Below are 17,212 nucleotides of genomic sequence, written 5' to 3'. Positions count from 1 at the left end.
TCAGAAAAACCAAACTTTATTCAGAAAGGCACATTAGTAATCACCACTAGACGACGGAACGAGGCACATTGGTCCCCTCTCCCCACCCCCCACCCCACCCCACATTCACCCTCTCTCTGGGCCATCGTAGAACACTGCAGAAATCCTCTCCTGGGCTCATGCGTGGTCCCAGACGTTTGGGCTGGGGGCAGCCCACAGCAGTCTCGCTTGGATTGGGTCCTAGGGTCCACAGAGGGAGGCCAAGGAGGCTGCCTCCCACATCCGAAAGTTCTGGGCCAGCTCAGGTGGCCATTCTCATGGCACAGGGCCCCGAGGGGAGGAGAGGGTGGGTGTGGGGGCTGTCTTCATGTCCTTCTCACACGTGGAGAAGCAGCTGGAGGCCAAGCAGGAAGGCACATCTGGATGAGCCAGTGGGCTCGGGAATGTCTCAGGCACGTGCGGATGGATAAGGTACCATGAAGGCCGAGGAGACGTCTGCTCCTGAGTAAGGTCTCGACTGCAGACAGAGCACCATGGGCTGGGGTGAGGAAGAGGTCCTCAAGGAGCCGGATCCGAGCTGAGGACGCAGCTTAAGTGGTGACCTAAAAAAAAGAGAGAAAAGGAGTTCCCGTCATGGCTCAGTGGTTAACGAATCCACCTAGGAACCATGAGGTTGCAGGTTCGATCCCTGGCCTTGCTCAGTGGGTTAAGGATCTGGCATTGCCGTGAGCTGTGGTGTAGGTTGCAGACGCGGCTCGGATCCCGTGTTGCTGTGGCTGTGGCGTAGGCCGGTGGCTACAGCTCCGATTAGACCCCTAGCCTGGGAACCTCCATATGCCATGGCTGCGGCCCTCAAAAGACAAAAGAAAAAAAAAAAAAGAGAGAGAAAAGCGGAGTTCCCGTTGTGGCTCAGCGCTCAACGAACCCGACAGGCACCCATGAGGATGCAGGTTCAATCCCTGGCCCCGCTCAGTGGGTTGAGGATCTGGCGTTGCCGTGAGCTGTGGTGTAGGTCACAGGCGTGGCTCAGATCCAGCGTTGCTGTGGCTCTGGTGTAGGCCGGCAGCTGTAGCTCCGATTTGATCCCCAGCCTGGGAACCTCCATATTCTGCAGGTGCAGCCCTAAAAAGGCAAAAAAGAGAGAGAGAGAGAAAAGGAACACATGCTGGAGCTCAAAAGCCATGCTTTAGGGCACAGGGGCGCATGGCCCAGTCCCAGTTTTCCAGAAGCTTGTGCCCAAGTCACAGCACAAGCAGAACGGGGATTTCTCCACGCTAAGGCACAACGAACCTTCACCATCCTGGCTCTTCCATTGGATGCTGTAGAAAGGGAGCTGCTGGGCAAAGGCTGTTCCCTCTCCCCTCCTCCCTCTATGGCCAATGAAGCCCTCTGTTGACCCAGGTCAGAATGGTGTTGCCAGCCCAGGGAAGCAGGCCCTTGGAGAGGTCGGCATGCCGGGCTCTGGGAGTCTCCATGGCCTTAGCCATGTGGAAATCTGCAACAGAAGAATGAAAGTCACTGGGCTCCCAAGACATCCCTGAGTATCCCAGAAAAGCCCACCCCCAGGCCCTGGCTGCCGCCAGTGATGGGACCTGAGGAAACAGGTACCCTGCCTGCAGCACGGCAGCAGGACCCCAGCCTAACTGAGATGCTGAAGGGCTCAGTGTTCTGGGATTTCCCAGAGGACAGAAAACATCAGCAACAACAATACAAATAACCACCATTTTCATGGCCCCAGAGTTTCTTTCTTTCTTTTTCTTTTTTGTCTTTCTAGGGCCGCACCCACAGAACATGGAGGTTCCCAGGCTAGGGGTCTAATTGGAGCTATTGCCACCGGCCTATGCCACAGCCACAGCAATGCTAGATCTGAGCCGCATCTGCGACCTACACCACAGCTCACGGCAACGCCAGATCCTTAACCCACTGAGCAAGGCCAGGGATTGAACCTGCAATCTCATGGTTCCTAATTGGATTCGTTTTTGCTGCACCATGACGGGAACTCCAGGCACAGAGTTTCAGTTCTGCGAGATGAGAAAGTTTCGGAAAGGGATAGTGCCGAAGTTTGCACAACAATGTGAATGTATTTAATGCCATTCAACTGTACACTTAAAAGATAGTTTCCATGGTCAATTTTATGTAATGAATATTTTTACCACGATTACATTTTTTTCTAAAAATAATGATGTCGGAGTTCCCTTCGTGGCTCAGCAGCTAATGAATCTGACTGGCATCCATGAGGTTGCAGGTTCGATCCCTGGCCTTGCTCAGTGGGTTAAGGATCTGGCGTTGCCGTGAGCTGTGGTCTAGGTGGCAGATGCGGCTCGGATCCCACTGCTGTGGCTGTGATGTAGGCCAGCAGCTACAGATCTGATTAGACCCCTAGCCTGGGAACCTCCATATGCTGTAGGTGCCCTAAAAAAGCAATAAATAACTAAATAAGTAAAACAATGTTAACAGTGTCTAACATGTATTGACCCTCTATTGTGTACAGTCTAGCCTGGTTCTGAAGAGGTCAGACTGTCAGCGGTCAAATCCCAGCTCCACCACTCTCTAGCTGGGAGACTCTGGGTAAGTTGCTTAATCGCTCTGTGAGGAATTTTCCTCATACAGAATATGGGAATAATAACAGAACCCGGGGAGTTCTGTGTGGCTCAGTGGTAATGAGCCCAACTAGTATCCATGAGGATTCAGGTCCGATCCCTGGCCTCACTCAGTGGGTTAAGGATCCCGCGTTGCTGTGAGATGCAGTGTGGGTCGCAGATCCGGCTCAGATCCTGCATCCCCGTGGCTGTGGTGTGAGCTGGTAGCCGCAGCTCTGACTCGACCCCTAGCCTGGGAACTTCCATGTGCCACAGGTGTCACCCTACAAATAAATAAATAATAGGACCCAGCTCAACGGGGTGCTTGAGAGGATGAAATGAATACCCCAAGCGCTTTGAACAGTGCGGGGCACCCCTTAGGGCTGTATAAATGCAAAGATGGTGACTACCTAAAGCCTAGGTGCTCCACATCGCAACCCGCACAACAGAGAAGCCTAAGACCTCGCCACCTAAGCTTTAAAAACACATGCTGGAGTTCCCATCGTGGCTCAGTGGTTAACGAATCCGACTAAGAGCCATGAGGTTGCAGGTTCGATCCCTGGCCTTGCTCAGTGGGTTAAGGATCCGGTGTTGCCGTGAGCTGTGGTATAGGTTGCAGACTTGGCCTGGATCCCGAGTTGCTGTGGCTCTGGCATAGGCCGGCGCCTACAGCTCGGATTAGACCCCTAACCTGGGAACCTCCATATGCTGCAGGAGCAGCCCTAGAAAAGGCAAAAGACCAAAAAAAATAAAATAAAAAAAAATAAAAACACATGCTGGCCTCCTCTAGTCTAGTTTCGAATCCAGAGAGTGCTGAGCTTTTTCAAACAGCAGACCTTGATGGATTTAGCAAAAACGTTGAATTGTCTCTTTGGACATTGTGGTTATTACTGTCCCCCCCACCCTCAACTTGCTCTCTGAATATAATCGCTTTAACTTTTAGAAAAGGAGGGGCCTCTGTTTTTGTTTTGTTTTGTTTTTTGTTTTTCTTTTTAGGGCCGAATTGGAGTCATAGGGAGGTTGCCAAGCTAGGGGTCAAATCGGAGCTACAGCTGCCGGTCACAGCCACAGCCACAGCCACACGGGATCTGAGCCGCGTCTGCGACCTACGCCAGAGCTCATGGCAACCCCAGATCCTTAACCCACTGAGCGAGGCCAGGGATCAAACTTGCATCCCCATGGATACTAGTTGGGTTCATTTCCACTGAGCCATGACAGGAACTCCCCCCCAATTTTTTTTTTTTTCTTTTTAGAGCCGAACCCGTGGCATGTGGAGGTTCCCAGGCTAGGGGTCAAATCGGAGCTACAGCTGCCAGCCACAGCCACAGCCACAGCCACAGCAACATGGGATCCGAGCCGCGTCTGCAACCTACGCCACAGCTCATGGCAACACCAGATCCTTAACCTGCTGAGCGAGGCCGGGGAGCGAAACCCCAACCTCATGGTTCCACGTTGGATTCGTTTCCCTGTGCCATGATGGGAACTCCTGGTTTTTTTGGTTGTTGTTTTTTGTTTGTTTAAGTCAAAGGCCAATGATCCCTCTAGAAAGCCAAGGCGCATCTTACCTTATCAGGCTGGGCCAGCTGTTCACTCCAGATCCAGAGTTTTCTTCTCTCTTTTCACTCCTGCCAGCTGCTCATGGTCAATGCTAGCATCTCTTACAGGTGATGTTCCTTTTGACTGGAACACCATCTGGAGAACTTTGGCTTCATTTCCCAGATAATGTAAAGAAAGGTTCAAATCCACAGTTCCCAGGCTCTCACTGGTCTGGAGGGCAGCTATCTTCTCTTTCACAGAGGGGTTGTGGGGCTCCCTCTGCTAAGGGAACTCCCTGGGGAAAAGGAGTCGGGTTCTTTCCCCCCCGCCCCTGTCTTCAAACAGACCACAGCCAAAGGGTTGGGCCCCTTGGTGTCAAAGGAGATCCCAGATAAAACAGAGCTGCTTGGAAACTTAAGATGGGAAAAACTGGTCCTGGTCCAGATCCAGAGGTGAGTAACACTGGAAACTAAATTACTTGGGCTTCTTTTAGAGCGGAAGTTCACAGAGCCTTTGCTATGCTAATGAGCATTGTGACTCTCCAAGAAGGGGAGAAAGCACCTTGGACAAACCCTTTTGGCCTTGAAAATCTCTATTAGAGGGTAGCTCCCAAACCCAGATTCCTGGCAACAGCCACTGCTTTAATGTAAACAGTGCTAGACTAGGAGTCCAAAGATGGGCTTCTAATCTTTTTTTTCTGGCAGTTCCCAAGAGCAATCTCTGAGTCTCCATCTGTAAAAAGAAGGGGTGGGGCTCGCCTAACATTCATAGACGGTGGTGTGAGATTCCTAAAGGAAAAAGATATTGGCAAGTGGGGATGGAGTGGAAGGAAGCCTGTGAGAGGAAGACCGGGAAGATGAGGCCAGAAATGCCAGTGGGCATTAGAACCTGGCCTCCGTGAACCCCGAGGACAAAGGCAGAACAGGCAAAGGAGAAAGAAGCCTCCAAAGGTGCAAGAATACATCCCTCGAGGCCCTTCCTATCCATCCTCACCTTTGCAGACGGGCCTCACCCCAAGACCTCAAAGCACAGAGGGATGGGCCTGGAAGGACTGCGCAGGATGCCCGCACAAGCCCAAGCTAAAACCACACCCGTCGCTCATCCCGGGACCAGTGGAGGCTCGTCCCCCGCTCCGCCTGCGGCGGCATGCCTGCCTTTTTCAGCACGCGAGGTTGGAAGAGAGGCCAAAGCAAGGGGGTGCTCTTCTGAACGCGGGGCGGGAGGGAGGGGACCGTGGCGCCGCCAGTAGACTGGTTCCAATTTGGGAGCCACCCCCGGATCTACGCGGCTTCTGTCCACGTCTAGCTCTCGGCCGGGAAGGGGAAAAGGAACCGCGAGTCTTCGCCTCGGGGCGGCCCATCTGAGTGTGTGCGTCAGCCCCTCGGATGCAGCCCTGCCCCCGTCCCGGGAGACAACAAATCCCACGTAGCTGACACGGATTCTGGGCGGCTGGCGCTGCCGTCGGGCGGGATCTGCGATCAGGGCGCTGGGACGCGGGCGACGGCGGGAATGAGGGGCGAGGGGAGGGTGCTGGGGCGCACGGGCGCGGGGCGGCGGCGGCGGGAAGGACGGGTCCACCGCCCCGCGGCGCGGCGGCCTCAAGCCACCTCCTGCTCGCCTTGGTAGTGGCGGCAGCAGCCGTAGAGCGCCGAGAGCAGGTAGAGGCCGAGGCAGAGGCCGCCGCAGACCGCGGCCGCCAGGAAGGCGTGGTAGGCGCAGGACATCTGGTAATCCTTGAGGTTGCAGTAGCTGTGGCTCTGCGTCTGGCTGATCATGATGCCCGTCGCGGCTCCGTAGAGCGCGGCCGCCAGCAGGTCGTGCGCCACGTTGACCACCAGCCAGCGCGAGCCGAGCACAGGCACCAGCTCGTGCTTGCCCAGCAGCGTGAGGAAGTAGAGGCCCAGGGTCAGCAGCCAGAAGAGCACCGACACGAAGAGCGCGAAATGCACCGGGCCCTGGTACCTGCTCGTGGCGATGGTGATCCAGAAGGCGGCGCCGGCCAGCAGCTGCAGCAGCCGCAGCACGCCCAGCGGGCCGCGCAGGAAGGCCCGCTGCAGGCTCACCGCGCCGCGGGCCGTGCGCGCCTGGGGCGGCGGCTGGCGCGGGGGCGGTGGAAGCATGGCCCCCGGGCGCGGTGGCGGCGGCGGCGGCGCCCCGAGCAGCGGAATGGCGACGTCTGGCTCGCGGGGGCAGCCCGGCCGACGTGCCCCTGCGCCCGCCCGGCCTCCTCGCTCCCCTCCGAGTCCTCCTCTCTTCCTCTGCCCTTCTCCCCACCCTTCCTCCCCGCAGCTCTCCTCTCTTTCTCTCTCTCTCTCCACTCCTCCTGCCCGCCCTCTCCCTTCCCCTCCTCCGTCTCCACCCCCACTCGCTCCTCCCGGCTTCCTGCCTTCTCTCTTTGGGCCTCGTCCCCACCCTGGTGCCCCCCTTTCCCGTTGGCGCCAAACTCCCATCTTGGATTCCTTCCTCCGCGGGGCAGGGCGGAGGGCACCCGCAGCCCCAGACGGCCGAGGGCCTTCCGCTCGGTCCGACTGGGCCAAGGTCGCCACATCTGCCCACGCTGCCGGCTCTGCCTCCCTGGCTCCGGTCCAGCCTCGGAGCGGAGAGCTGTCTTCTGGAGCTAGGAGAGGCCCCCCAGCCTTAGGCCCTTTTTTTCCCCACTCTCTCCTGCCCTGGGGCTCACTGGTGCCTCCTGGCCCTGCCGGGGCGCTGGAGGAAAGCAGTGCTTGCCTGAGCCCACATCTCTTCTCACCTGAACACTCGGAATATTCTCTCCTGCTAGTGCCCGCCTCGAACTTCTGTCCGAAGCGGGGCTCAGACTTTGACTCAGCCATGCCAGCTCCTCTGTCAGAGAAAAGGGCCATCTCCCTTTTGAGGCCCCACTGCCCCTCCCTCACCACAAAGGAGAGTCCTGTCCATCAATCCAGCCTCTTTTCTAAACTTCCTAGCCATGGAGTATATTAAAAATAGGCTTCCCCGGAGTTCCTGTTGTGGCTCAATGGTAATGAATCTGACTAGTATCCATGAGGATGTGGGTTCCATCCCTGGCCTCACTCCGTGGGTTAAGGATCTGGCTTTGCAGTGAGCTGTGTTGTAGGTCGCAGATGGGGTTCAGATTCCAGCTGCTGTGGATGTAGGCCAGCAGCTGCAGCTCCAATTCCACCCCTAGCCTAGAAAATTCCATATGCCACAGGTGCCGCCTGAAGGAAAAAAAAAAAAAAAAAAAAGGCTTCCCAGCATGACCAAGACATAAGCCCAGGTCTAAGAGACAGCAAAGCCCATGAACTTAACTACGAGGCAAAACGGCCTATAATGGAGCCTAGCAATGCTTTACATTATTGTTATGACTGTGCTTGGCAGGAAATCTCATATAAGCCTCTACAACCCAGGAGATACATACAATTATTTTCCTCATCTTAAGGGGGAGGAAAACGAGACCTAGAGAAGTTAAAACCATTGGTTTCTTCCCTCCCCTTCCAATCCAACCCTTGGGCTCTGAGGCATCTTTCTGAAACACTGACCTCGTTGAATATACACGGGTTCCCCTACTATTTCTTTCTTCTCTGGGTGTGTTTTGCAACCTGGCCCCCACTGACTTCCAGTTTCTTCCACTTCCTTTTGTTATTCATGCTCACACCCAGCATGCCAACCCCACCAGACTCTTAAGTTTCCCAAAGAGGCTCAGAATGTGCTTCCTTCCCAGACCCCACTTGGCTGGCAAACTCCTATGTATTCTTCAATGCCCGTTTTAAATGCTCCTCCCTTTGGGTTAGCCTCCCCGGCTGCCCATTGCTGCCTCTTCTAGGCAACCCCCCCCCCCCAACTTTGGAGGATCCCTCTGCTGGAGTTCTTTTTTTTTTTTTTTTTTTTTTTCCCACTGTACAGCAAGGGGGTCAGGTTATCCTTACATGTATACATTACAATTACATTTTTCCTCCAGCCTTTCTTCTGTTGCAACATGAGTATCTAGACAAAGTTCTCAATGCTATTCAGCCCTCTGCTGGAGTTCTGAGTCAGCTACATGGCAACCATTGGTCATCACCTCTTAGCCATCTTTGCCCATGCCCGGCACATAGGAGACTCGGTAAATGTCTATGGAGTGGATGACTGGGTGGCTGCAGGAATAGCATGGAAGTGAGAGGACCCCTGCATGCATCAGACCCCAGCTTATCCTACATGCAGAGCTAGTCCCTCATCTCCTGGGCATGGGATGAGGCCACTGGCTCCTGGCTCCCTTTGGGGGAGAAAAGCTATGTGGCTTCTCAGGGAGCCAATCAATGCCTTTCACAGCCAGCTCAGCCCACCCACAGGTACCTGAGAAATGTGTGTTTTGGTTTTTTTCCTTTCACTCACACTTGTATGGAAGTTCCAGGCCAGGGACTGAATCCCAGCTGTAGCTGCAACCTATGCTACAGGTTTCTTAACCCACTGCACCAGGCCAGGGATCAAACCAGCAACACCAGAGATAAGCTGGATGATTAACCCACTGCACCACAGCAGGAACTCCGAGAAATGCGTATCTTTTTTTTTCTTTTGTCTTTTTAGGGCTACACCCTCGGCATGTGGAGGTTCCCAGGCTAAGAGTCCAATCTGAGCTATTGGTGCTGGCCTATGCCAGAGCCACAGCAATGAGGGATCCAAGCCACCTCTGCGACCTACACCACAGCTCATGGCAATGCCGGATCCTTAACCCATTGAGCGAGGCCAGGGATTGAACCCGCAACCTCATGGTTCCTAGTTGGATTTGTTTCCACTGCACCATGACGGGACCTCTGAGAAATGCGTATCTTAAATGAACAAATGGTGCTTGTTGTCGGAGGCCAGCTCCGGTGGCCAGGGAGTATACATCCTGATCGGAGAGGGACACGGCGTCGGCGAATGTACATACGGAGACAGCCTCTTTGTCCCTTCTTTCAGGGCACTGGACTGCTCAAATTTTATTGGCAATAGTGGTTGATTATATAGACGGTTTTTCACTACAGATTACATCACAGTGTTAAAAGTACATTGGTTAACTATTACATGGTATAGCAGCTATGCATCCTGTTTTAAGATCTCTATCTTAACTAAACTTAGTGAGTACTTTGAAGAAGCCATAAAACACAAGAATTTGGCATTCACAAACTCTGTTTGTAGACTGATGCTTATCTTCAAAGCGTTATGGCAGGGAGACAGTGTAAGTAAATATAAACCAACTTAATTAAACTAGCTATCACTAAAAAGCTTTTAAAATCAAAGACAAAACTCACAGCTAGGTTTTTTGGATAAGATATGGCTAACTTCTACGGACCTCATTAAAATCCTAACTCTAAAGTTTACTATATAACTAGTTAATAGATAAACACTATGTTTTAACTAGGTTGGATTTAAATAGGGGAAAGTCCTTCAGGATGAAATTCTTATTATATTATTGTTGTAACTTTGTTAAATCACAAATCACCACAGGAAAATAAGAATGGAAAATAAGAATAATAAGTAAATAATCAGGAAAGACTGAGGAAAACTGAGTAACAAATAAAACAGCAGAAAAGACTAGGTCACCCAAGAAACAATCCATGTTCTCCAGCACAAACATGGAAATTGCTTTCCCAGGAAAGCCCCAATTCTTCCCCATAAACATCAAAATGAGAGCTGTGTAACCTGAGGCCTGCCCTCGGCTTGTACCGTGCAGGCAGGCTTCTTATCCTGAACCAGAAGCCCACCTTCGGCTTGTACCGTTCAGGTGAGCTCCCTTTCTTGGTTAGGAACCTGCCTTCAGGTTTTTCTGCCATCAGGCAAGGTCTTTTTTTTTGAGTCCCTGTATTTTCTCGGCTCCCATCTACATTTTTATAAGACGGCATAGCATAGAGGCTCAGGGCGCAGGCCCTGGAGGCAGCTGCCTGGCTATTTCTCACTGCTTCACCACTCCCTAGTGCTGGGACCTGGTGCATGTGTGAGCATGTGTGTGTACATGTGTAACCCCTTTTTGCCTCAGTTTCTTCATCTGTGAAATCCTTTCATTCAACAAATAGATATGAAGCACCTATGCTGGGCACCATTTGAGGGGCTAGAGATACATAATGTATATGGGATTGTTAGGAACCAAATGCTTACTATACACTAGGCCCTACCATGAGCACTGCATTGTTCTACCTAATCCTTACATCAACTCCTTAAAATAAAAGGTATTAACTCTGATTCACTGATGGGAAAACCAAGGCTTAGAGGGTTAAGGAAGTGGACCATAGTAGTTCCCGTCGTGGCTCAGTGGAAATGAATCTGACTGGCATCCATGAGGACGCAGGTTCGATCCCTGGCCTTGCTCAGTGGGTTAAGGATCCGGTGTTGCCGTGAGCTGTGTTGTAGGTCATGATATGGCCTGGATCCTGTGTTGCTGTGGCTGCGGTGCAGGCTAGGAGCTACAGCTCCAATTTGACCCCTGGCCTGGGAATCTCCATATGCCTCAGGTGCGGCCATTAAAAAAACAAAAACAAAAACAAAAACAGAAAGTGGACCACGGTCACAGACCTGATGCATGACAGTTTAAACAGGAGCCCAGGTATGACTAACTTCAGGTCCACATTCAAAGGCTTTTATATACTTTCTCATATTTTATTCTCAGCTACTCTCTCAGGGACCCAGAAAGTTTACATGATTTGCCCAAAGAAACACAGCTACTAAGTGTCATTGTGGAAGCTCAGGCCTAGGTCTTCCAATCCCAGTTTTGGGGGTTTTCCCACAGTATCACTTAGCAACCCCTGGAGTGAGAGCCTCATGTCTTCAGGACACCCCACGAGTGGGGCCGAGGCTAGGATGGGCAGCTGGGTGCCGGACTGGTGACAGGGGATTGTGCCGCACAAACTGTCCTTGTAAGTGAAAGATCTAAGCCCACAAACATTTAGAGGCAGACAAGAGAATCCTTCTCGCTTCTAAAAAAGGCATCTGGAGTGTTGGGGGTAGAGCGCCACCTGGTGGACACAAACTTTTGGCTCCATAAGGCAAATCCTGCTCCTTACAAGGAAGGGCCCTTGGCAGCTTTGGGGAGATATTTTTAGCCTCTGGAATCTTAAAGCCATTCCAAAAGGCAGTTCATCAGACTCTGAAAATGCATAACCATGCACAAAGATCTTGATACCTCCAACTCAACAAATACGGTCTAAGCACTTGCTGCATGCAAAAGATCTGGGTATGGAATAGAGGAATGAAGAGGACCAGCTCCTGCCCTCAAAGTGTTTGCACTCTGCTGGTGAGGGAGGGACAGCCGTGGACACAAAAAGAGAAAAATACAAAAGGGAGGGAAAGAGTATGTGTGATGGGAGGACTGGGGAACACTTTGAAAACAAAGTGCATAAACATTTGCGGATGGATAGAATTTTGACCAGCAGAGGTGGGGGATAGGTGTCTTGGATAAGGCCATCCATCACGGGTCCTGAGCGTCCCTGGATGTTATCACTGGGGATTGCCAAGAATGCGAGGCCATGACCACTCTCCCCCACTCATTTCTCGGTGTAGTGTTTGCAGCCAGCAACTTTAAAAGGCTTGCTTATTGCTTGCAGTAAAAGCAATGAGGTAGGAGGGGACAGCAGTGGGTTTTCCAAGCTCAGGGCTCCTCAGCTGTGATGCAACCTCCCTGCATGTGTAACATCCCCCTGGGCTCCTCTGTGGTGCCCCGTGAAACTTGAGACAAAGGGAAGGATGTGTAACAGCGAAGCTAATGCTGCTTGCTGGGCAACAGTAATGGTCGACCCTTTGTCTCCGACTCAGGAATTCTGCGTCTTCTGCCAGCACTTATGAAACAACAGTGAGCTAGCTTATTAGCTTATAAATGGGGGTAAATCCCAGCCCCTGACAAGCGTGCTAGGCAGAAGGAACAGTGTGAGCAAAAGCAGGGCTACGTTGTTTAGGGAACAAGCAGGGACATCAACAGATACTCTGAGCCCAATGCAATGACATTCAATATGCCCAGAGCAGGAGGGGACGTGTAATAAGAAGAAATGTGTGGCCCACCCTGAGATCCCACCATCAGCCATTACTGTTCACTGTCAGATTCTGTTCTGTCTCCAGTCTCTGGACCACTATAAACAGACTGCATACAGACCCAGCTCAACACCAGTTATGTCCCAAGCCCTAAGCTGGCACTTGACACAACTCAGCTAACAGCAGAGGCAAAATGCAGAGTAAGGAGTTCCCGTTGTGGCTCAGTGGTAATGAACCCAACTAGTATCCATGAAGACACGGGTTCGATCCCTGGCCTCACTCAGTGGGTTAAGGATCCAGCATTGCCATGAGCTGTGGTGTAGGTCACCAATGAGGCTCAGATTCTGTGTTGCCATGCCTGTGGTGTAGTTGGCAGCTGCAGCTCCGATTCGACCCTTAGCCTGGGAACATCCATATGCCACAGGTGCAGCCCTAAAAAACAAACAAACGAACAAACAAACACACAAAAAAAGCATAGTATGAAAGTGATGAGTGTGGGGACCTGGAGAATCCTGCCCGGAATCTTACAGTTAAATTACTAGATAACATTTCCTGAACACCTACTATGTACCTGGATTAGGCTACAAGAACACGCCTGAGCTGGAAGAGGCCTTAAAGATCATTTGCTCCAGGCTTCTCATCTTACGGAGGAGGTAATGGTGGCCCAGAGAGGGTGAGTGACTTGCTTTAGGTCACACAGCTGGCTGATGATATGCGTGCCCAGTTTAGAACTTAGGTCTCCTGAGTCACAATCCAGTCACTGTCCACTCTGTGATGCCACTGGGCCAGGAAGCTCCCTGCAGCTGCAGGGCAGGGGGCTCTATAGGAGGCAGGCCAGCACACGCACTCTCACCTGTGGGCCAAGGGACACAGCCCCCTGGCATGTGCCCAACATGGCTCCCACCTGCCTGTGGGGACAGGGGCTCCTGGGGTGGTGGTGGGGTTCCTCTCTGGGTGGAACTAGCTGGGACTCTGGGGGGCTCCTGAACTTGTGAATTCAGTTCCCCAGGAGTACCTGGGCCTCTCTGCTGAAGACAATGAGGCAGCCAGAACTCTGGGCTCCTTTGGGCAGATGCAGAGGTGAGGGGGCCACGGCCAGGTCTGTGCAAGAAGTGAAGGCGTTTCACTCTGGCAAAGCTCAGCCCTCACTCCCCAGGGTAGGCTGGGCAGGACCAGACCCAGAGCCACAGGCACCCCCTGAGGCCCATCTTTGTGTGAAGCCACTCAGGATGCTGGCTGGCAAGGCTAAGTAACTGTGGGTGGCCAAGGGAGGGGGCCCGGAGGCCACACCTGAGAGGCTGCCTCCTGTTGGGACCTGTGATGGGGGTCGGCAGACCCCAGGGGACCACGTTCCTGGAGGAAGGGAGGATGGACACCCAAGTCAGAATGGGCTGTCAATCCCACCCCTCTGCCCATCAGCCTCGGAGGAATGTGGAAGTGGCCCAGCAGAAATCATCTGCAGAGTGCTTACTGCGTGCCAATGCCAGGGACTTTCTGCCCTTCTCTCATTTATTTCCCACAACAGCACTGTGAAGTAGGGCCTGTTAAACCACCGCTGCTTGAAAATGAGGAAACAAGGTATAGGAAGGCTATGTGACTAGTCCAATGCCACACAGCTAGTGGACAATGGAATTCAGTTGTTTGATTTCCAACTCCAGGCATTGAATTATCTGGGACTTCGGTTCAGGAGGCAGCAAGACATCAGAAGACTGCCCCCAAGTGGTGGCAAAGAGAACGGTCCCAATTGAGTGGAGAGGGTCAGAAGGGAGGGGACCAGACAAAGAGCCTCCAGAGCGGGTATGGTTGTCACAGGCTCCCAGTTCTGCACTTGGGGAGGCACTGTTTGCATTCCTCACCCTGCTATGCAAGGAGGCCCCAGGAAAGGGCCCCCCTCTCTCCACTCCACCCACAGCTGGAGCGTTAAAGCAAAGGCAGTAGATGCCAAGGGCCGGGCTGGGGTGGGTACAGCATCCCCATCAGATGATGCTCTGTGCTGAGTGTTTACCCTGCATCACCTCTGCAGACCCTCTAAACCTTGCGGGACAGGTCGTTCACTGTCTCTGCTTGACAGTGGAGGAACACGAGCTTCAGACAGATCAAGCTAGGAACTAAACTTAGAGGTCCAGAGCACCAGGAATGCTACGGCTGCCTTAAATTCCTGAATCTGCTTTAACTGTGACCTTTCCCTTTAGGTCTCTACTTTAACCGTGAACTTCCCCAGTCTCACAAAAGACCCTTTACAAGATGTGACCCACTCAAACCACACAGCACACAAAGCCAATGTGGTCTCCCCTCCACTGCTGTTTGGGTCTCCGGCCTCCCATTACCCCTGGGGCCTCTTAAGGATGTGGTGAATCATGGGGATTTTCCCCGACTCTGGTTCTTTCCTACCAAGAAACCCCTCTACCCCCAGCCTAGAGAGGCAGAGTAGGACAAACGCTGCCATGGCCCAAAGAGATCAAAATTCATAAAAGTCACTAGAGAGCCAAGAGGACCCGGCCCTGACCCACCAGGAAAGATGCCAAAATAGCCAACATCATGGTTTGGGGGCATCAAGAGAAGCAAAAGACTCTTCAGTGGAGTTGAAATGCTTTGGGGGGCCTCCCTCTCCTGTGAGTCTTCTCTATAAACAGCCCCAGAGCTAAGCAAATAGGCTTTGAGCCTAACTGCCAAGGTCTGAGTCCTCGTTCTCTATGGCGTTTTTTTTTTTTTTTAGTTTTTGGGGTTTTTTTGTGTGTGTGTCTTTTTAGGCCCACACCAGGGGCAGGTGGAGGTTCCCAGGCTAGGGGTCCAATCAGAGCTGTAGCTGCCAGCCTAAAGCAATGCCACAGCAATGCGGAATCCAAGTCGCACCTGCAACCTACACCACAGCTCACGACAACGCTGGCTGATCAAGGCCGTGGATCAAATTCGAGTTCTCATGGATGCTGGTCGGGTTCATTAACTGCTGAGTCACAATGGGAACTCCTCTATGGTGGTTTCTTTAAAAAATGGCTGCAAATTCTTTGACTCCCCCCGCCATCAAGAAAGTCCCCTTCCCTGGACTCGGGGCAAGCTTGTGAGTTGACCACAACTAAGGGAATAGCAGAAATGACACCATGACTTCTGAGTTGACAAAGACAATGCAGCTTCTTCCTTGGACACCATAAAGCACACTGGTGGCCCTGAGCCCCCAGGAAGAAGGCTGGCTGCTCTGAAGCTACCATGCTCCAGGTCACATTGAGAAGCCACTGAAGCACTCCAATCAGCAGTTTTAGCTTTCAAGTTTTCCCAGCCTAAGCACCAGATGGATCAGAAACAAGCTTTCAAATAATTCCAAACCCCAACTCTCAAGTTGACCTATGCAGTCAATACTTTCAGCTAAAGTCCTGACGTTGTGGAGCAGAGACAAGCCATTCCCGTTAGGCCCTAAGTTCCTGTGCATCGGTCAGTTTTTTGTTTGTTTGTTTGTTGTTTTTTAGGACCGCACTCATGGCATATGGAGGTTTCCAGGCTAGGGGTCTAATCAGCTACAGCTGCTGGTCTACACCACAGCCACAGCAACACCAGATCTGACCTGTGTCTGCGACCTACATCACAGTTCACGGCAACGCCAGATCCTTAACCCAATGAGCAAGGCCAGGGATTGAACCTGAAACTTCATTGTTCCTAGTTGGATTCATTTCCTCTGCGCCATGATGGGAACTCCCATTAGTCAGGTTTTGCTTCAGTGATGTTCATCACGGGCCTACTGTAACTGGGACACACATGATATCCAGCAAGATTCTTTTTTTTTCACCTTTCTTTTTTTTTTTTTTTGTCTTTTTGCCATTTCTTGGGCCGCTCCTGTGGCAAATGGAGGTTCCCAGGCTAGGGGGTCTAATCAGAGCTGTAGCCGCCGGCCTATGCCAGAGCCACAGCAACTCGGGATCCGAGCCACGTCTGCGATCTACACCAGAGCTCACAGCAACACCAGATCCTTAACCCACTGAGCAAGGCCAGGGATCAAACCCGCAACCTCATGATTCCTAGTCGGATTCGTTAACCACTGAGCCATGATGGGAACTCCCCCTTTTCTTTTTTTGGCTGCCCCACAGCATATGGAGTTCCTGGACCGGGAATCAGATCTGAGCTGCAGTTACAGCCTACACCACAGCTGCAGCAACACTGGATCCTTTACCCTACTGTGCTGGGTCGAGGACCAAACCTCCATCCTGGCATTGCAGAGACACTGCTGATCCCATTGCACCACAGCAGGAACTCCTCCTTCAAGTTTCTTAATCTCAGTCACCTCATTGATATGAGATTAATAGCAATGGCACTATCTCAGAGGACTATTGTAGGATTCAAGGAGATAAAGTGCTTAGAGCTCAACATGTACTAGCTTTATTATCAATATTGTTTTCTAAAAAAGCCTGGAAAAGTTCCCGTTGTGGTGCAGTGGTAATGAACCCGGCTAGTATCTATGAGGACATGGGTTCAATCCCTGGACTCGCTCAGTGGGTTAAGGATCCGGCGTTGCCATGAGCTGTGGTGTAGGTCGCAGACTTGACTCAGATCCTGCATTGCTGTGGCTGTGGTGTAGGCTAGCAGCTGCAGCTCTGATTCAACCCCTAGCCTGAGAAACTCCATATGCCAAATGTGCAGCCGTTAAAAAAAAAAAAAATACAGGCAAAGAAGACCTACAGAGCAGCCGAGACCCCCAGGGCTGGGACAGACACACAAGGAAGAGCAATCTTCCTCTCCCTCCCACCAGCACTCAGATTAAGACCTCAATCAAAAGGATAGGGCTGTGGCTCCCTGATGGTGAGGAAGTCACCGAGACACTGGTAGAACTTGCTATAAGTCTGCCATCTGGGATACGGGGGGAAGCAGTTCACAGGCAGCTCCTAAGCCTCAAAACTTTTTGCAGGACCACTCAAGCGGGGGCCAAGAGAAGCTGCTGGCCACTGTGCATTGCTGGCTCCCGTGAGCGGTAGGACGCAGGCGCGGAAGACGTCCTGCCGCCGACCGCGCCCTGCCCCCGCCCCGCCCGCGCCCCGCCCGCGCCCCGCCCCCCGCAGGACCTGGCGCTGGAGATGACCCATTCTCTCCACCAGTGGGCGCTAGAGAAGCCTCGACAGCTGAAGCAGCCGGTGTGAGGAGCCTTCCAGAACCAAGGAGAGAACCCCTTGCTCCTGCAGGTG

General features: G+C 52.5%; 1 protein-coding gene across 2 annotated transcripts; it reads right to left on the bottom strand.

The window, feature by feature from the left end:
• Nucleotides 1-6,370, bottom strand: MARVELD1 (MARVEL domain containing 1). 2 transcript variants are annotated; one of them, XM_047761222.1, is made up of 3 exons: nucleotides 4,124-6,370; nucleotides 1,270-1,474; nucleotides 1-581 (listed from the first exon to the last, which is right to left on the bottom strand). In XM_047761222.1, the coding sequence occupies exon 1, from the start codon at nucleotides 6,212-6,214 to the stop codon at nucleotides 5,693-5,695; it is 522 nt and encodes a 173-aa protein (XP_047617178.1). In that variant the 5' UTR covers nucleotides 6,215-6,370; the 3' UTR covers nucleotides 1-581; nucleotides 1,270-1,474; nucleotides 4,124-5,692. The 2 variants fall into 2 exon arrangements, with proteins under 2 accessions (XP_047617178.1, XP_047617179.1); XM_047761223.1 differs by lacking the exon at nucleotides 1,270-1,474.
• Between the last annotated feature and the right edge of the window lie 10,842 nt (nucleotides 6,371-17,212).

This window comes from Phacochoerus africanus, chromosome 15 (assembly GCF_016906955.1).
Source record: "Phacochoerus africanus isolate WHEZ1 chromosome 15, ROS_Pafr_v1, whole genome shotgun sequence".
Taxonomy (NCBI): domain Eukaryota; kingdom Metazoa; phylum Chordata; class Mammalia; order Artiodactyla; family Suidae; genus Phacochoerus; species Phacochoerus africanus.
This window is presented reverse-complemented; position numbering and strand designations above follow the sequence as displayed.

Coding starts and splice junctions, on each gene's coding strand:
- MARVELD1 (XM_047761222.1), bottom strand. CDS start 6,214: ATGCTTCCACCGCCCCCGCGCCAGCCGCCGCCCCAGGCGCGCACGGCC.